We start from the raw sequence: 16,775 nt of genomic DNA on the forward strand, positions 1-16,775 counted from the left end.
TGTCTGTGGGTTTCCTCCTAAACATGTTTAGGGCTAATACTACAATGTAGGCAGCATTTACTCATGTATGCAATTCTATATGCATACCAGTTCTGTATGTGATGTGTGATTAATGGCTGGGGAGAGGGGTCAGTTCTGACTTTCGTAAATTTCAACTTATCTAAAGGTTTCTGGAAGGAAATCTTACACAAGTTGGAAACTGTAACTACAAACAACACATTTTTATTGTGGATTTCAATAATCTACTGTTTCTTACTACTACTACTCCTGAAGTTGGAATCAATGAATGACTAATTGAAAATGTTTTTAAAAAAATCTTTATTTTGCATCACAAAACATTTTATAAGGCACCGTCTGGATTTCTAAAACAAATATATTACTGGCAAACAAACATCTGATTATTTTTCATTATTCTTTCAGATGAGAATGTCAAAGTTAAAAATATAAATATTTAAACCTCAAAATCTCCCTTTATTTTCTCAGAGATGAAAGCTGTTGCACAACGGGAAAGTTATGTTTAATTCATAAACAAATACATGTTTAAAAGGGCCAAGCTGCCTATTCACGGAGAACCAGTTCCATTCTTTGTACAAAAAACCACAATACTTCATCCTCTCAGTTCTAATGAGTACTGCCCTCCAACCAGGCCCATTTATATATTTTTATTTACCCTGGAATTCAGATTTCATTCTCCTATTTCTCTGCTACAGCTGACTTACAAAGACTCAGAAAGTGATTGTACATGCATACTGCTGTAGCTAATTACATTTTTAAGGGGCGATTCAGAATGAACAATTAGTTTTGTTCTGGGTCACAAGAGTGCTAATTGGATAAGCAATTACTGATAATGAATGGATGGAATGATGGATATTAAAACCCAAACTGTCTGATCTTCATGAATGTAAATGATACTTTAATGTCCACAAGTTAGATTTTTGGCAGGAGATTTTAAGTCTGACTGGATCATATAAACTGGTCATATCGATATAAGATTCATTTTGCTATAGTGACATTCTGAGGTGGTTTAACACTGATATTTCTTTGGCAACAAGTATTTCCCTGAAAGTAGCTGTGACAATATCTTGGGATAATCTTCAGCAAAGGAGGGATTTGCTTGCTTATGGCCTATGGAATGTTATACATACCCTACAAGACCTATAAAAGTTATCATTATGGCAATACAAGACTCTAAAGTTGCATATGCTTTACGTAAACAGGATCGTATGGAATGTGAATCGCCACCTTCAAGAGGCTGGCATTTGTTCCTGATATCCCCAGACTGGGAGATGTAGGTGTTTTGGCTGTTGTGATAATGTCAATCAGAGCTGCTGTCCGATGTGGTTTCCTATCATTAGATCATTAGCAGGGTACCAGATAGCCTCAGGTGGATTGCAGCGTGCTGTAGCGGATGGGGGTAGGTATATACCTAGATGGTTGTCAAGGGTCACTGGAGTTTGCTGCCTCATAACAGCAGGTGGAGTGACGCTGGTATAGCATTTGGTAAAGACAGAACCAGAGATGGTTTCAACAGTAACAGTTCCAGTCCATGTTATCTGTACTGAAGGAGTGGCTCACTTCCTCCATTTTCCTTTGCCTACAGGCCCTTTGATTAGTGCACAAAATCTCATTGTAATGGGTCACACAAATTTACAGTCCAGCCATGGCATTTTTAAGATTCTTTGCAATTTCAGGTCCCTTCGATACTCATAAATGCCCGGTGACACTAGTGATCCAGGAGAGGGCAGTCTAGTGCCATTGAGTCATCTGTGAAGTGATGAAAGTCACACTCCTAGAGAAGGGCAGTTCTGAGCCAAGCGCTTCATTTGTAGGTAAAGCAGCTCTCAGTAACAAAAGGCGGCTGCCTGGGAAGGGGCAGGCCGAGCGAAGGGATGAAAAGTGCTCATCGGTCGCCTAGTCTGCACCAACACGCTGACCGGTCTGTGAGCTGCAAAGAAGGCAGGAGCTGTTTCTCAGTGCTGGTTTGTATTTTAAGAATTTATAATACTTTATGGTCAATAAAGCAGAATTCATGTGGACAAACACACATTCACACACACGCACAAACCTCATCAAACAAAGTACAAAAGTGTCCTTCGTTGTGGGAGCACACACAGGCAATAAAGAAAAAGGGTACATTTGGCTTCCCTTTCCCTGCAAGAGTTGATATGCATAGATGAGAAAAGAGAAATGAAAACAAACAACAAACAAAGCTTTCATGTTCCCTGTGGTTTTATGTCAGAAAACTAACACTAGTCTTAATTTTAAAAATGCCCATTAGATATAATAGACAGATTAGGTATTTCTAACTGCAGAAATGCAAGAAAAATTAACAAATAAAATAATAGCTGTGTTCATCCTGTATATTTCATAGTGAAATATGTAGCATATTTAAAATCTTTTAAAAAAGTCTTTTGAGTACATATGCAGGTACATATTCTCAATGTAAGTCCTCAACACTTTCTCACATATCCTGATAATCCCTGCATAGGATACCAGGACGGATGAATAAGAAGTGCTAGCTCTCCAGATTGTTCACAACTTTATAAAGTATTACCTTAATCCTTGAAGAGACACATGAAATCATTGCTACATTAAGAGACCTGCTTGGCTACTCGTTCTTTGTAGGCTTTAAACCTGTGGAAAGGGGTACAGCAATCACAATATGAGAAACACAAAAATGGACGGGATTTCCTTCGGTGACTGCCTAGCATTTTATTAATCCATGTTACACAGTGGTCTCACTTTTCCAGATGCCACCCTTCATACCTACAGAACCTTGCGACCGGTCTGTGCCACTTGTGTCCAGCTCCAGCCCAGAACCCTTCAGTGCTCCATTGGGGGCTGCTGGAGCACCATTGAAAGGGTAGGAGCTGCGCTTTGCCTCCCTTTCAGCCATAGCTGCCAGCTTGACATTATCCCGGCTGGCACTGCGCCTCTGAGCACTTTGTGCTGCTGCCCTGCTGGCCACTGAGGGAAGAAGTGGGAAAGGCTTACGGCTGCCACTGCTGCCACCATCACTGCCTTCCGAGGGGCTTGTAGGTGGTGCCTCCCCTAGTCGCCTCCCGTTGACAAGAGGGCTGGTCTGGCTCCCTGAGTGGCTGTGGCGAAGACTGCCATTCTCACTTGAGGCGTGTCTGTGGGCTGGCTGTAAGTTGTGCTGTTCTTGGCCCGGGGGTCCTAGAACTCCAACACTGCCCCCGCCCCCACCACCCCTGAGGGCTCTGAGGCGATAGTGGCCTCGGCCCTCACCTCGATGGTGATATTGGCCACTGCTTCCCTTAGTCCTCCCGCCAGCCTTCCTTCTCTGGGGCAGCACAGCAGTCGTGGAGCCAGTGGTCGGTAGCAAGTTGTTGTTGGGCGCTTTGGTGGTGTTGTCGGTGCTGGTGCTGCCGTTTGTGCCGCTGGGGGCTCGGCCAGCGTTACCGGCATTCTCCTGTGCCACCTGCAACAGGTTGGTGAGCTTGCTGGGTCCGGGGCCTAAGCTGCTGACCGCACTGGGAGTAGAGGAGGAGTGAGCAGACATAGAGCCTTGGGCTTCCCCAGGGGGCACACAACTCACAAAAATCTGTGAGCCTCGTTCAGAAGCACTGGCCTGCCCCACTGAACCAGCACTTCCAGGGTGCATGTAGGTGGTCATGGACCTTGAGCGGCGGTAGCCCGGGCAGCAACTCAGCCAGGCAGCCTGGACATCGAGACGCAGAAGGCAGTGATGAGCTAGCAGGAAGCTGCCAAGCCCCACGGCAGCCACTCCATACAGACAGCTGAACAGCAGGCTGCTGTGGCCCGTCTGCCACACGGCCAGAGCCCCACAGCTCCACAACAGCACACACAGAGCATATGTGGCCACAAGGGCCAGAAACTGAGCTTTAAGAGAGTGCTGGTCCTGTGGTACTGGTGCCGGCTGAGCGCTGCCTGTTGCAGAGTCTGTGGACAGCAGGCTGGTGCTCCCACCAATCGCCGGCTGGCTCTCAGGCACCGGGGCTGAAGTGACCGAATTGGGGGGCTCTTTGGACTGCTGGGATCCCCATCGCTGCAGGCGAGACACGATGCACAGCAGGTAGATCCAGGTCACCAACGTTGCCAATCCTGCTGGCACAAAGAAGGCAGCAAGACTTTGCCGACACGCCAGCCAGCAGCTGTCAAGGGTCAGGAGAGCAAAGAGGTCAGTTAGATCAACCACATTTACGCTGTTTTCTGCAGTATGTAAGTACATCTGCCTGTTGTTGAATGTCTCATTAAAAACATTGCCCACTGTGTTCCAGACGCCTTGTAGGAAATGTAGCATTTAATTGAGTTTGCTTTCCAGGAAAAGAGGCAGGACTCACTAAGGGCTACCATCCCCATAGTTGTTGATGTTGACAGCTGCAGTTATCCCACAAATGATAAGCGGAAGCCCACCGGCTATTAAGTAAAACCTAGGAGAGACAGAGAGGTGACATGAGACTTAAGATAGCACATATGAATGCACTTAGTGTATTACAGAACTTGTTAACCAGAAGTGCTAAATATAACTGGGAAATTGTGCTAATTATTCATCACTGCTAAGTGATACTAATAAGCAGGCAAATTTAAGAAAGATTACAGTAGGAAGTTTTAAAAAGCAAAAAAAAAAAAAAACTGCCAAAATAATACAAATTTAATCACAAATTAAAAGCAACATGAGGTAGATATTAGTAATGCTGTAAGGGTATGAAAGTCAAACATACAATGCTACAAAAGAAAAACGAAGTCATTGGTCACATGTGCTCCTTAGTTGTATTACTAGTTAGAAATGGATATATGTTTAGCACAGCAAAATAGGATACCATATTTCCTCAAAATATTTCAATGTTTAAGGGAACGTAAGCTGTACAGATCACAGCTCTGCAATCTGTGCCCCTGAGCCAATAATGACCTTCCACCCTGCGAGTCCCTTTAGTCCTCGATGGATGTCGCCTATTTCACTTCAAGGCCCCCTTGGGGCCTGAAACAGATCTCCATTGAAGCTGTTTTAACAGTCACACCCGGGGCTGTGAAAGTTCTCCACGCAGGCCATAGTACGCATGTGGGGTAGCACTCGATGGGGAAGACCAAGACCCTCTGCAGGGCTTTGTATGAACAGACAGCTCTGTGGCTCCTAAAAGAAAGGCTTCTTGTTCACTGCTGCTCCTTGTCCATGACCAGCTGTCCTGAATCCAGGCTTCGTAGGTGTTTGTCTGATGTGAATCAGGCTGCTGTCTCGGTACTGCCAGGCTCCCTCTTCTTCAGCTCCCGGGAGGGTGCTGTATCCCAGGGGCAGTGTGCCACCAGAGGCCTGACCCCTATTAAGGGTCTAATGAGGCAGGGAGGGAAGTGGAGGGGTGGGAATTTGAGAGGTCGGCTATAAACTGTGACCGCATGGGATCACGGACAGGACGAGCATGGACGGGCATGTTGGGGGATGGTGGGGTGGGGGTCAGCCCAGATTTATGACCTTCAAGTCGACCTTGTTGATCCATTGGTAGTACATTCCTGTCTTCCTCCGCACAGGCCTCCCTGGCCTTGGCCTCGCCGCATCTGTTACTGCCGCGCTTTTGTGCTCCGCAGTTTCAGGCAGCTACTTACAGTGGACTCACAACAATGGTCCTCTTTCTTGGGGGCATGATTGGAACCATTAAACTCCACAGACTAGACTGCACTCCTTTCAGATCCAGCCCTTTTATGAACCTCTGTGCCCATCCCACAGCAGCTGGACCACACAGCTCTCACAACTCAAACTGATGCCACCACTGACCTGAGCATGGGCCGCTGAGTGGGAGGGAGGGGAGACTCGCCCTCCTGTTGCCGGGGCAACCTCCAGACAGCCTCTTTGTAGATGACCCTAGCGCTGATTCCAATCCAGATCAGCGTAGACAAGGAGGAGTAGTGCAGGGCAATGCCAACCTAAAGCACATGTCAGACACACAAACTGAGGGTGAGGGACTAGGAGTCCCAGATAGGTTGTTCCAAAGCCCTGAGCAGCAGGTGCAGATAAACTGTGCTTACCGCCCGACACACCACTGGATACCCCGTCAAGGTGATGCCCCCCGTGAAGACAGCTGTTGTCATGGCAATGTGGAAGCAAGTGTTAAGCAGTGTATGCCAGCTCTTCCTGCTGATGTGGATGGAGCTACAGAAAGAAGTGTAGAGAACAGAATCAAGTGAAACACATACTACTAGTCACTCACGCACAAATACATTTACAGTATTTCAAAAAAGAACGAGACGCATTTTAACTCACACCCGAACAGCCCAGATACTCACAATTTCCATCCATTTTGTTACTTTATATTTATTTTTAATGCAGCAGAAAGTTAATAAAGATGTTAAAATGTCTTAGAGTATTATTATTTATTATAGCTATAGTAAAGATTTTTGCATAACTTTACCTGTAAATAAATCAAGGCATATCTGTATTACTGAGCTTTTATTGACAGTGGAGGTAGTAAAGAAAACTGAAACTGGCCTGAAGTTGAAAACTGTACATGCATACGAGACAAACCTCTTAGTAACTGGCATTAAATGATAGGATGAGGACATGGGGTATTTCTTTTCAGTCATATTTTAAATGTTTTAATCTTAACATCGTTTGAAGTTAATAAAAATAATAAAAATGTAAACCTGCAATGGACTGATCTCCTATATAGGGTATACTCTTTCTCATGCCCTATACTTCTGGGATAGACTTTCATTTCTGAAAGCTACCCAACTGTGTGTCCAGTATTAATAAACCTGACTGTATGTTTAATTTTCTGTACCACAAGATAGCTGTAAGATTAGCCTTGTCACGACAAGCTGTCTTAGGCAGCAACTTGTGAAAATATCTTGCCATATCAGGTTGGTTGAGCTGAAAAATTGTATATATATACACAGATAGACAGCATGCATAAATGTACCTGTGATGCAGTATGTGTGTGATGATGATAGTAAAGAGGCACAGTAGCAGCACAGCAGTGCAGGTATAGACCACTGGATGGAGCTCCACAGGTACACCAGGTGTGCTGGGGAAGTCTGGCACCATCTGAAAGGAAATCTGAAAGTGAGTCTCATCAGCTACATTAGAGTGGAACTGGTGTAAACCGTACCTGGCCCAGTACAGCTTCTGCAGTAGCCCTTACCTGGAGTACGGCATAGTTGCTGAGCACTGAGCAGCGCAGGGTGGATACAGCGGCATCGCTGTGAGCCAGCTGGCAGCTATCCTGGCTCCAGCCGCCCTGCTGTTCTGGGACCTGCAGCGTCCACTGGGCCGCAGTGGGGTCACTGCCCGGGGATATGTGGCGCAGGGACACCGTCACAGGTTCGGACCGGTTCCACATGTGACACCCGTCTGGAAGATGCATAGATGCGGTCAGCTCGATGTCCAGCTGGTGCTACATTAGCTGTATTCATTGCAAAGCTGCCCGTGCAAGTCAAACTTTCATTCTGGCTACATGACATTGAGCACTGAGCGTTTGGCAGGTTTATAGAGCAGTACTCAGGAGGCTCATTCAGCTCACTCAGCGTTGTTTTGCAGGCTGCATGTTTTCTAACTGCGGTCCACAAAACAGCAGAAAGTACAAGCCCCAGTGGGATCCCTTGCATGCTGCTTTTGCCCCTGCACAGAGGCCACAGCTGCACTTCAGTGTACATCTGACAGGGGGAGCCATACCCAAGCCAACGTAGATGACAGGGGTGTTGACACTGCGGCGGCGGCCATGCTCGCTCGGGCTGCTGGAGTTGCCCGTGAGGGGGAAGAGACGGCCGGTGCGGAACGCCACAAACTGCAGCTTGCACTCAGGGGGAGCGTCTGGGGGGAACAGGGAGGCGGGGAGCGACACAGAGGCCAGGGCCACAGCATTCTGGAACCACATACAGAGAGGGTGTGAGAGAGAGAGAGAGAGAGAGAGACCAAGGGAAAGACGAAGGAGAGGACAACAGGCAAGGGCACAGATTTAGAACTCAGCTGTAGTGGTTGGTATAAGACGTCTGCACAGGTATGGTGAAATACATGCTAACGTGTTCCTGCACATGAATATATACAGTATGTTGTTCACGGGGGGAATTTGAGGGACTTGTAGCAATAAAAGGACCTGATGAGCAGCAAACAAAACCAGATCTTCACATGGTTGACTGTAGGTGCTAAAGGACAACTTTCTGCTGTTCTTTTAGTGCTCAGGTTGCAGCACTTCGACTTGGTTGACAAGTATAACAGACGTTTTGGTCAGAAAGGCAACAAGCTGTGGAACCCCAGTCACCTTGAGGGGGAAGGTGTGAAGAGAGACATTGTGAGTCCCAGTGGTGCAGCGGATCCTGAGCTGCTGCTCATTGGATGGTTCTCCCCCTTCTAGTCCAGAGCTACCAGTCGAGGTTTCGCGCCTTTGGTAGGCTGTGCAGCTCATGCCAGTGAAGTGGGCGGGTCGGATCAGGTGGGCCTCTACTGCGATGTTGCGGGAGACCTTTTGGAGACAATGATCACATCAGAAAGAAACTACTTCACACGCCACCAAAACCATGCAATCTCTAGTACAGATAATTCCTGACTTAAATCATTATGAGAAATTAATGCTTTAATGAAGAATCTCTCCAGTAAATCATTCGATCATACCGTCTACAGTATTTCTCTTCAGAAAGACATTTATTTAGCGTGTTTCCTTAAACTGAGCTTCTATATGTTGCTTAGTACAAAGAAGGCCATATTTATATTCTTCTTAATTTTCCAGTCCCAAGTCTTAGTTTAAAATTTAATTTCATGTTAATAGACTGTGAGCACATGGGTTGTGAACCTAGACTTCCTCTTTCTTGCTAAGTGAGGAAGAGCAGGTCTACCATGGAGAGGTCTTGGGAATTGCCGTGGAGCTGAGGCCAGGCCAGGGTTTCCAGTGAGTGCACAACGGCACTGCAGGCCCTCTCCTCTTGCTGTGCTTGGGACAGGATCTGATCATCCACCTGCATCAGGTTACTGCCCATCTCCACCAAGATCTCTGACAACTAACATAGATGAAAATGAGAACCAGCAGGGTCAGACTTACAGTACACAAAATAGTACATGTCCAAAAGCCTCTGAAAAATGCATTTTCTTTTCATGCTGATGCAGACCTATAGTACTTTCCCCATTGGGGGCAACCTCACCTCCCGTGACTGCCGGATGTACTCCATGAACTTGGACATCATCTGGGACACATAAAGTACATCCACAGTATCGGTGAACTCTGCAGCCTCCAGGGTGTATGTGCGAACCTGGTGGGCTAAGGTCACCGCATTGGAGGCATTGATGGGCATCTACAAAAAAGGGCAACAGCAATGTGTTATCTTCTACAGAACTTCCAGTTCTTGGCAGGAAAGACTAGTACTGGCAAAATTACACCAAAAAAGGTAATGACAAGTTAACTGCAGTAGGAAAAGGCTGTGGAACGAACCAGGATGAAGTTGTACAGTACTCGAGTGATATCATTGGTATAGAGGCAGTGGGAATAGTCGCCCTCCTCCCACCGCCCAGAGCGGTCACAATAGCGTGAGGCCTTCTTCTGCTCTTGATCACCACTCATGGTGATGGAGGGATAGCGCAACTGCAGACAGAAGTGGTAGGAGGTGATTCCAGCCAGGGTGCGAGGCCACCTAGGTCAAGAAGGGGATGAACGTCAGACACATATCTACATTTGGCTCCACCTTCCTCGTGTGTGCTATGTTTTTTCAAACCTGAACTCTCCGCGGTTGTTGGTCACTTTTTCTTCAGGGCAGAAAGAGGCACTATTCTCCAGGACAACTATCTCCACACTGCGGGAGGTGTTACCACGCCCAGTGGACACTGCACATTCCCACTCTCCAGTGGACTCCACATGCACGTTGGAGAGGATCAGCTCACTGCGGTCAGGAATTGGCACATTTTGACAATAGCGTCATTGAACAGTCTTGCACCAATATTCAAGCTCATCTACAGAGGGCAGTTTAGTAAGCTGACATTTAACACAATAATAGCCTGTGATGAGGACACTGGGTATATATGTTTAAAAGAGAGGGATGGGATGGTCTGCATCAGCATGAAAAGGGAAAGCTTTTCAGTGTTTCATCTGGTACCTAGTGATGAAGGTGCAGTCATGCACAATGCTGTCTTCTAGATGGATTCCCTGCTCAGGGTCAGAGGCCACCATCCGGCCATTGTGGCGCCAGTGCAGCGTAGTGCTTTTATCCACCAGGGCAGCGGTGCAGTGGAAGGGCAGTCTGTCCCCTTTGAATACTACCTGGCGCAAGGAGGGCAGGAGGGACAGTGTGTGCAATTCCAGGGGTCCATCTAACGGAGATGATGAGAGAGGTTTACAGTTAATGACACTGGGCAGGAAGAGGAGATTGAAAATAACCTCACCTTATTCTTGCTGCCCTGTCATTCTCCTGCCTCATAAAATTACTTCTGCAAGGACTGTACTGAATGAGCCTTCTTTTCATGGTTAGAGAAATGGCAGCAGGAAATATCAGTTCAAGACACCAACCACTGTGGAACTGCAGACAGCAAAAAGGAAAAACACAATATGTGGAAGTAATTATCTGTTTCAGTTCATCATAAATAGAAAATTGGTTTTAGATTTGGGCAAAAAGTGAAGAAATCTGTTGAAAAGATCAACATTGTAAAGAGCGGTGGAAAAACTGAAAGCAAAATTATAAACTACTCAAAAAACTACTTGAGTATTCAAGTAACTTTGATTCAAATAAAGCTTTATATTGTTCTGAATCAGTCTAGCAATGTGAACAGCTCAAATACATAATTTTAACTCAGAAAAAAAGATGTAAATGCCTTTTCAATAAATCTGTGTGCCAATAAAATTATATATTGTCACTAAAGCTAATCAAATAAATACAAAAGAAATATCACAGCCTAATTGCTATTATTGTTAACCATTATTTAGCTGATGCCTTTGTCCAAGGCAACATACAATGTCAGGTATGTATAGTAAATCGCCTAAAATTATTTGCCCAGTTGTATAGCAGGTTTTTTTTTACATGAGCAATTCAGTATAAGGACCTTGATCAAGAGCATTGCAGCGGGAGCAGGGATTCAAACTTGTGTCCTTTTATAGCAAGGCGATAGCTCTATTATACTACTTATTGCCCCCGAAATACAAAAGTTATTAATTTTCTATTTTGCTGGCATATTTACTCAAAGCAATTTACTACTGTTTACCTATTTATACAGCAAGGTATTTATAATACAGCAGTGCGGGGGAAACATATTGCTTAAGGGAAAGAGAGCATGGACAGGAGCAAGACTTCAAGTAACAGTGTTTAGGTTATAAATTATTGCCCTTAACTGCCATACTAATGACTGTTCTACAATAAGAAAACCAAGACACAAACCACTGTAACAGTGTCTAAATAACTAACCAGTGAAAAGGCCCATCAATTTAGATGCTGCATCCAACTAAATATAAAATTCTATAGGCTATACACTGTATCCATATTCTATAGGCTGTAGTCCCCTTCATCCTTGTTATGGTGTCCCACTGTCTGACCTCCACTGAATAAAACTTGTGAACTTAACTATTATATTAGTCTCACAGCACCTGGGTGGTGCAAGAGGACATGGATTCGATCCCTGCTCAATCTGTGTGGAGTCTGCATGTTCTCCCCGTGTCTGAGTGGGTTTCCTCCGGGTGCTCCAGTTTCCTCCCACAGTCCAAAGACATGCTGTTCAGGTTCCCCCATAATGTGTGAGTGACAGAGAGAGTGTGTGTGTTCCACTGATGTATGGATGTGTGACCCAGTATAAGTAGTGTATCTAGCAGTGTAAGTCACCGCGTTGAATAAGGTGGGGGCTGATAACACTACATAGTATCCACTGTAAGTCGCTTTGGAGAAAAGCATCTGCTAAGTGAAGAAATGTAAATGTATTAGGAAACATTCACAATATTCAAAAGTTAGATTCAGCATTAAATTTAAATGAATGGAAAATAACTTCATAGAATTAGTACTCCTACAAACAAAGTTAACCTTCAGAAAATACATCTGTGTGCTGCCATTGTGGACCATCATGATCTTTACATTACAAGGCAGACAAATTAATCAACATATTAACACGAATTAACACATTTTCGGATTTTCTTTTAAATTTCAACTTAACACTTACATATTACGAACATGCACAATGCTATTTGTTAGCATAGTTACTCCTCTACTTAATAAAATAGGAACTCACTGCATAACTTATTTAAAAAATAATGAAGACCAGCTTAACTTTTGTGAAATTTACCTCTAACAATATGAAAAAAAACTTACTGCTGACTTATTAAACACAATTTCCCTTCCTTTTTGCCAGTGAATGAAATAGGTTATCAATCAAGGCAGCACTAAACGTAACACTAAATTCTGATGGGCCTCACGGAAAACTAAATATGTGACTGAAAGCCAACGATGACCAATAAAATCAACGGAAGATCTCAGATAACAGTGAGGAGGTGTCGCTAATGGATTGCGGTACACCTCTTCAGTATCACTCACCACAGTTCAGATGAGTCTCCTTCAGGCCACGCAAAGGTTTCCCATGCAGCTTTCTAGGATAGGCACAGTATGTCTCACTGCCCAGACGAGCAGAGCTGGAGTGAAAGTAGCCAGGCACCCAGCGAAGACCGCAATCGCATGACAGAAACTCCGAGTTGAAGTTCCTGAAGCAAAAGGATTTACAAAACCACTCATCACTGGAGAGTTCTCTGACAGGATGGACATTTTCACTAGGTTTCAATGGGTTATGCTTTTTGAACAGTTAAAATAAACACCGGGTTCCAGTGCAGGATACTTTGGACAGCACATGTGCAAGTCTGGAAGACAGGGATACTATAACCGTGTGTCTTCTTGATGCTTAGCAGACTTATGAAAAGAAGCAATTCCTGACACTCACACCAGCTTCAGGGAGGGTAGCTCCTGGAAAAGTCCTGGCTCCAGAGTGGAGAAAATGTTGCCAGAGAGGTTTCTGGGGGGGTCAAATCATTTTCATCACTTTGTCACGCAGGACAACTTTTCCACAATTTAAGAATGCTTATGTGTGACGTAGTGTTTAAGGCCTTACAGTTTAGTGAGATTGGTGAGTCCCTGGAACACTCCCACAGTCAAACAGCCAATTCGGTTGTCAGAGAGGTCCCTGGGAAGAGAAGGAAGATAAGGGAACAAAAATTAAAGGCCAGTTGGCTGGTTATCCTGTGGAATATTTCTGTACTGTTTTGAAAGTTTGATTATCCCTAAGTCTGAGTGCTTTTGTGTGTCTGAATGCCTTTGTGTCTCTGTAACCTTACAAGAAAATAGAGTACATTAGTTGATTAAAGGGGGGGTGGCATGGTGGCGTGGAAGGTTCAGCCACTGTGTGGTGGGTTTGGGGTTCGAGCCCTGCTTGGGGTGCCCTGCGGCGGACTGGTGCCCCGCCCTTGGCGTGTCCCTTCGGCCTTGCACCCTGTGTAAGGCTCTGGCTTGCCACGGCCCTGCTCGGAACAAGCGGGTGTTGACATTGGTTGGTTGGTAGTTGACCGAATATCAGTTGAGAATGAAACAGTCAGCTCTTTGCAGGTTTGAGGGTCTAGATTTTTAATAATGGGTATAGTAGCAACACTGAGCGAAGGAAATGTATTTCCTTGCTATATAAACCATTGTACTCTTTAAGCTTGGCTTCTCAACTCATTGACCCCGCAGTCACACTGGAAGAACTGTTAACGAAGAGCTTCTAGCAGTGTGGATATCCTTTTTTTTTTGCCAGCAAGGGTAAGTCCCCACAGTACAGTAATGCAAAGAGTGTTATGCACAACAATGATCTGGCTGCTGTTACCACAGTAAAAACAAAGCTGTGTGATTCACAATAACCTTATGAATGGCCTGTTGGTGCCAAATTCTGAGTCAGTATTGTTAGTACAGTGTTTCAAATTATTCACTTCCTATTTCTATTTTTGCATTGTTGGTACCACATTGACAGTCTTCACTTTCCTTCTGAGCTTTTGTATACATAGTGCTGCATTGTTTTGTCTGCACGTGCTCTGCGTGTATTGCGACAGCATGGACACCTGCTGCAGGGAACCCTGAAATGCCGGGGCGAGGAAAACATCACGGACACCTGAGCCGCAAGCGAATGTCGACTCACAATTTTCGAAGGCTCGTCAAACTCCGAAAGGCTCCTGGACTGATGGTACTGATCAAATTGTTTCTTAGGTCTCTGCAAACAGAAGCACAGAGAGGCAAATGCTATTGTTACAAGACATTAAGTACAACAGCATTAAAGCTAATATAAGAATAAAGTTTAGAAGTCATTCATCAGGCTGTTATTGGTTGCCAGTTGGACTGGATTGGACTTGTCAAATCCTGTTTAATTTGCAACCAATAACAGCTTGTTAAATGAATTCTATGCTTTACACTTATACAAGGGTTAAAAGGACTGTGAACTGTTAACATGGTACGGCACATGTTGTTTCTGTAATGAGAGAGTGCTGGGACATACTTCTGTGTGACTTGTGGAGCAGGATTGTGGATGTGGGTGGGAGTGAGCTCCCACATCCATAACATGATAACTGGTGTGAAAAACCAGACATATTTCTCTATTTGACAAACGGAGAAAGATAATGCTCACAGCCACCTGGCAGGGTCGAGCAAGTCTGCAAACACGAGGCCGGAGGAAATACCGCAGGAATCAAAAACCACTGGAGGAAAGCAACCTTTACTGCTCTGTTTTAATATGACCCTTCCCACGATAAAGTTACACCAACACATTCCAAGCCATAAATATTCATTTCTCAATCTGCCTTTGAAGGCCATATTCAATAATGCTGCCCCCCAACTATTTTGTACTCCACCCTCTTCCTTTCACTTGCCCACGCCCATGCGTTAAGCTACTCACCAATATCCCAGAACCCAAATCCCCCCCACCCCCCACTACCTCCAGCCCTAGAATTAACCTCTGACAGGTCAGGAAAGATTTTATTGCTCAGGTGGGAATAGCAAGACCGGGAGAGGTCATCGGACAAATGTGAATAGCCAGGACATGGCCAGGAGTGTGGAAATCACCGGATCTGATTTCCTGCGGTGCAAAACCAGTACTTTCCTAATGGGAGCTTCCAAACAGGATTCCAGACTACAGCGATGCTAAATCATATAGCGCAGTACTGGAACACAGCTCGGATCTGAGGTCTTCTATGATTGTACTGTCCGCACATCCCCTGTACACGTACTGTAGCTGGCTATTCTCTCACTGCAAGCAAATACTGCAAATGCTGGAGTGGAATCTGTTAGTTCCATAAGTCTTGCTCAGCTTCCTGAGGGCAACCAGGCGACGCAAACCACACTGCTTCATGCCAAGAAGAATGAAAAACCCCCAACTTTAAACAAGTCCTGTTCACAATCAAAGAGCCAGAATTCACGTTTCTGAGGCCTATTTATATATCATCCTGAAGGAATATGTGTCCAAAAATAGCTTAAATGTCAGACTACTGTATCCAGAGTTCATGCCTGTTTTTTTGAGGGTCTGGTTTTCTGCTCTGCTTTGCACTATAATCATAGTGCAATGACATTATTTAAATCAGAGCAGCCTGGTGAAGAAGGTGTGGCTGCTCTGCAGGACAAGGTCATTTCTTCAACAGCCGTTTTGTCCCACACTAGAACTGGCCTTAATCAGGAAGGTTTGTGAGGAAAAGGCGGAGTTCACTGCCTCATTTCAGTAGCCAAGTAATACGGAGGTTTCAGTATATGACATCTGTGCATTTTCGCTTGCTTGTGTAGTGGAAAAAGTGTATTCTCTATGTCACATTGTAGACGAGAAATGTTTATGTGTGCAGGTGAAGTTTTTGTATGCTTGCGTGTTACTCTTAGTGTGTGCAAAGATGTATTTATATGCACCCAGCCATATGCGTATGTTAGTTTCAACCTATTTGTAGCTATATTTACAAGTCTGTAAGTGTGTGTTGGCATCTGCACGCTGTATTTGTGTCTGCTGCCCAGTAGCAATGGCCACGCCATTGGTCAGACAGAGGAGAACAATGCTGGGTTTCCTTCATTGGTATCCCGGGGCCTATTAGGTCTGTGATGACAGGTGGAACCCTGCCCATGTCTTCCTCCCGCTGATCCTCCTGCCACACGGGCACTCAGATGCTTGGCAACACAGCCAGACTAGAGGAAGTCATAACCCCCTCACTACCCCTGGAAAGGCTAGACAGAATCCCAGGCAGCCATTGTCAGCAAAATGCTTGTTTTATGATTGGCACCATAGTAAAACTCCTATGATTTCTGCGGTTCATCGTTCAAGTAAGTACATAAAACACAGGATAGACAAATCCTGATACCCTCCTACCATTTTTTTTTTAAGAATATTAAGATACACAAGCAAGCAAATACAATGCCGGAGTAGTGGCTGATAAAAGGCTTTATCTGGTGATGCTCATGAAGTTACGGTGCATGAACATTTACACCGTACACGGGATGGAGACATCTTGGGCGAAAAGGGTCCGGAAAAGGTGAGTTTTCAGGCCCTTCTTGAATGTAGACAAGAGTTTCAGCAGTTCTGAGTGAGAGGGTAAGGTCATTCCACCATAACGGAGCCAGAATCGAGAACCTCCATGTGCCTTTTGTGCACGGGACCACCAAGCGAGCAGAAGTAGATGAGCAAAGGGGTCTAGCTGGGGTGTAGCAGTTGATCAAGACCTGTAAATAGCTGGGAGCAGTTCTACTGATGCATTTTTAGACAATAACCAGGGTCTACTACTACTAATAACAATAATAATAAGTTCTGCAGTCCCGAGATTTGCCAAGGAAGACATACTTCCCACCACAAAACAATGATCGATTGA

The 16,775-nt window shown here is 45.0% G+C and overlaps 1 protein-coding gene across 2 annotated transcripts in view; it reads right to left on the reverse strand.

The window, feature by feature from the left end:
- Window positions 1-2,350: 2,350 nt before the first annotated feature.
- adgra2 (adhesion G protein-coupled receptor A2) overlaps window positions 2,351-16,775 on the reverse strand; it is a 42,742-nt gene continuing 28,317 nt past the window's right edge. Inside the window, exons 3-19 of one of the 2 annotated variants that reach the window (XM_029256895.1) lie at window positions 14,084-14,155; window positions 13,028-13,099; window positions 12,860-12,931; window positions 12,463-12,626; window positions 10,051-10,264; window positions 9,673-9,837; window positions 9,393-9,591; window positions 9,106-9,255; window positions 8,803-8,964; window positions 8,232-8,432; window positions 7,646-7,835; window positions 7,116-7,324; window positions 6,894-7,018; window positions 6,004-6,127; window positions 5,753-5,901; window positions 4,326-4,415; window positions 2,351-4,136 (exon numbers count right to left, since the gene is read on the reverse strand). In XM_029256895.1, the coding sequence (XP_029112728.1) occupies window positions 2,726-4,136; window positions 4,326-4,415; window positions 5,753-5,901; window positions 6,004-6,127; window positions 6,894-7,018; window positions 7,116-7,324; window positions 7,646-7,835; window positions 8,232-8,432; window positions 8,803-8,964; window positions 9,106-9,255; window positions 9,393-9,591; window positions 9,673-9,837; window positions 10,051-10,264; window positions 12,463-12,626; window positions 12,860-12,931; window positions 13,028-13,099; window positions 14,084-14,155 (3,769 nt within the window). In that variant the 3' untranslated portion in view covers window positions 2,351-2,725. Of the gene's footprint in view, window positions 4,137-4,325; window positions 4,416-5,752; window positions 5,902-6,003; window positions 6,128-6,893; window positions 7,031-7,115; window positions 7,325-7,645; window positions 7,836-8,231; window positions 8,433-8,802; window positions 8,965-9,105; window positions 9,256-9,392; window positions 9,592-9,672; window positions 9,838-10,050; window positions 10,265-12,462; window positions 12,627-12,859; window positions 12,932-13,027; window positions 13,100-14,083; window positions 14,156-16,775 lie in introns of both variants that reach the window. The other variant, XM_029256894.1, reaches the window with a different exon arrangement.

The sequence above is a fragment of the Scleropages formosus genome, chromosome 12, assembly GCF_900964775.1.
Source record: "Scleropages formosus chromosome 12, fSclFor1.1, whole genome shotgun sequence".
Lineage (NCBI taxonomy): Eukaryota > Metazoa > Chordata > Actinopteri > Osteoglossiformes > Osteoglossidae > Scleropages > Scleropages formosus.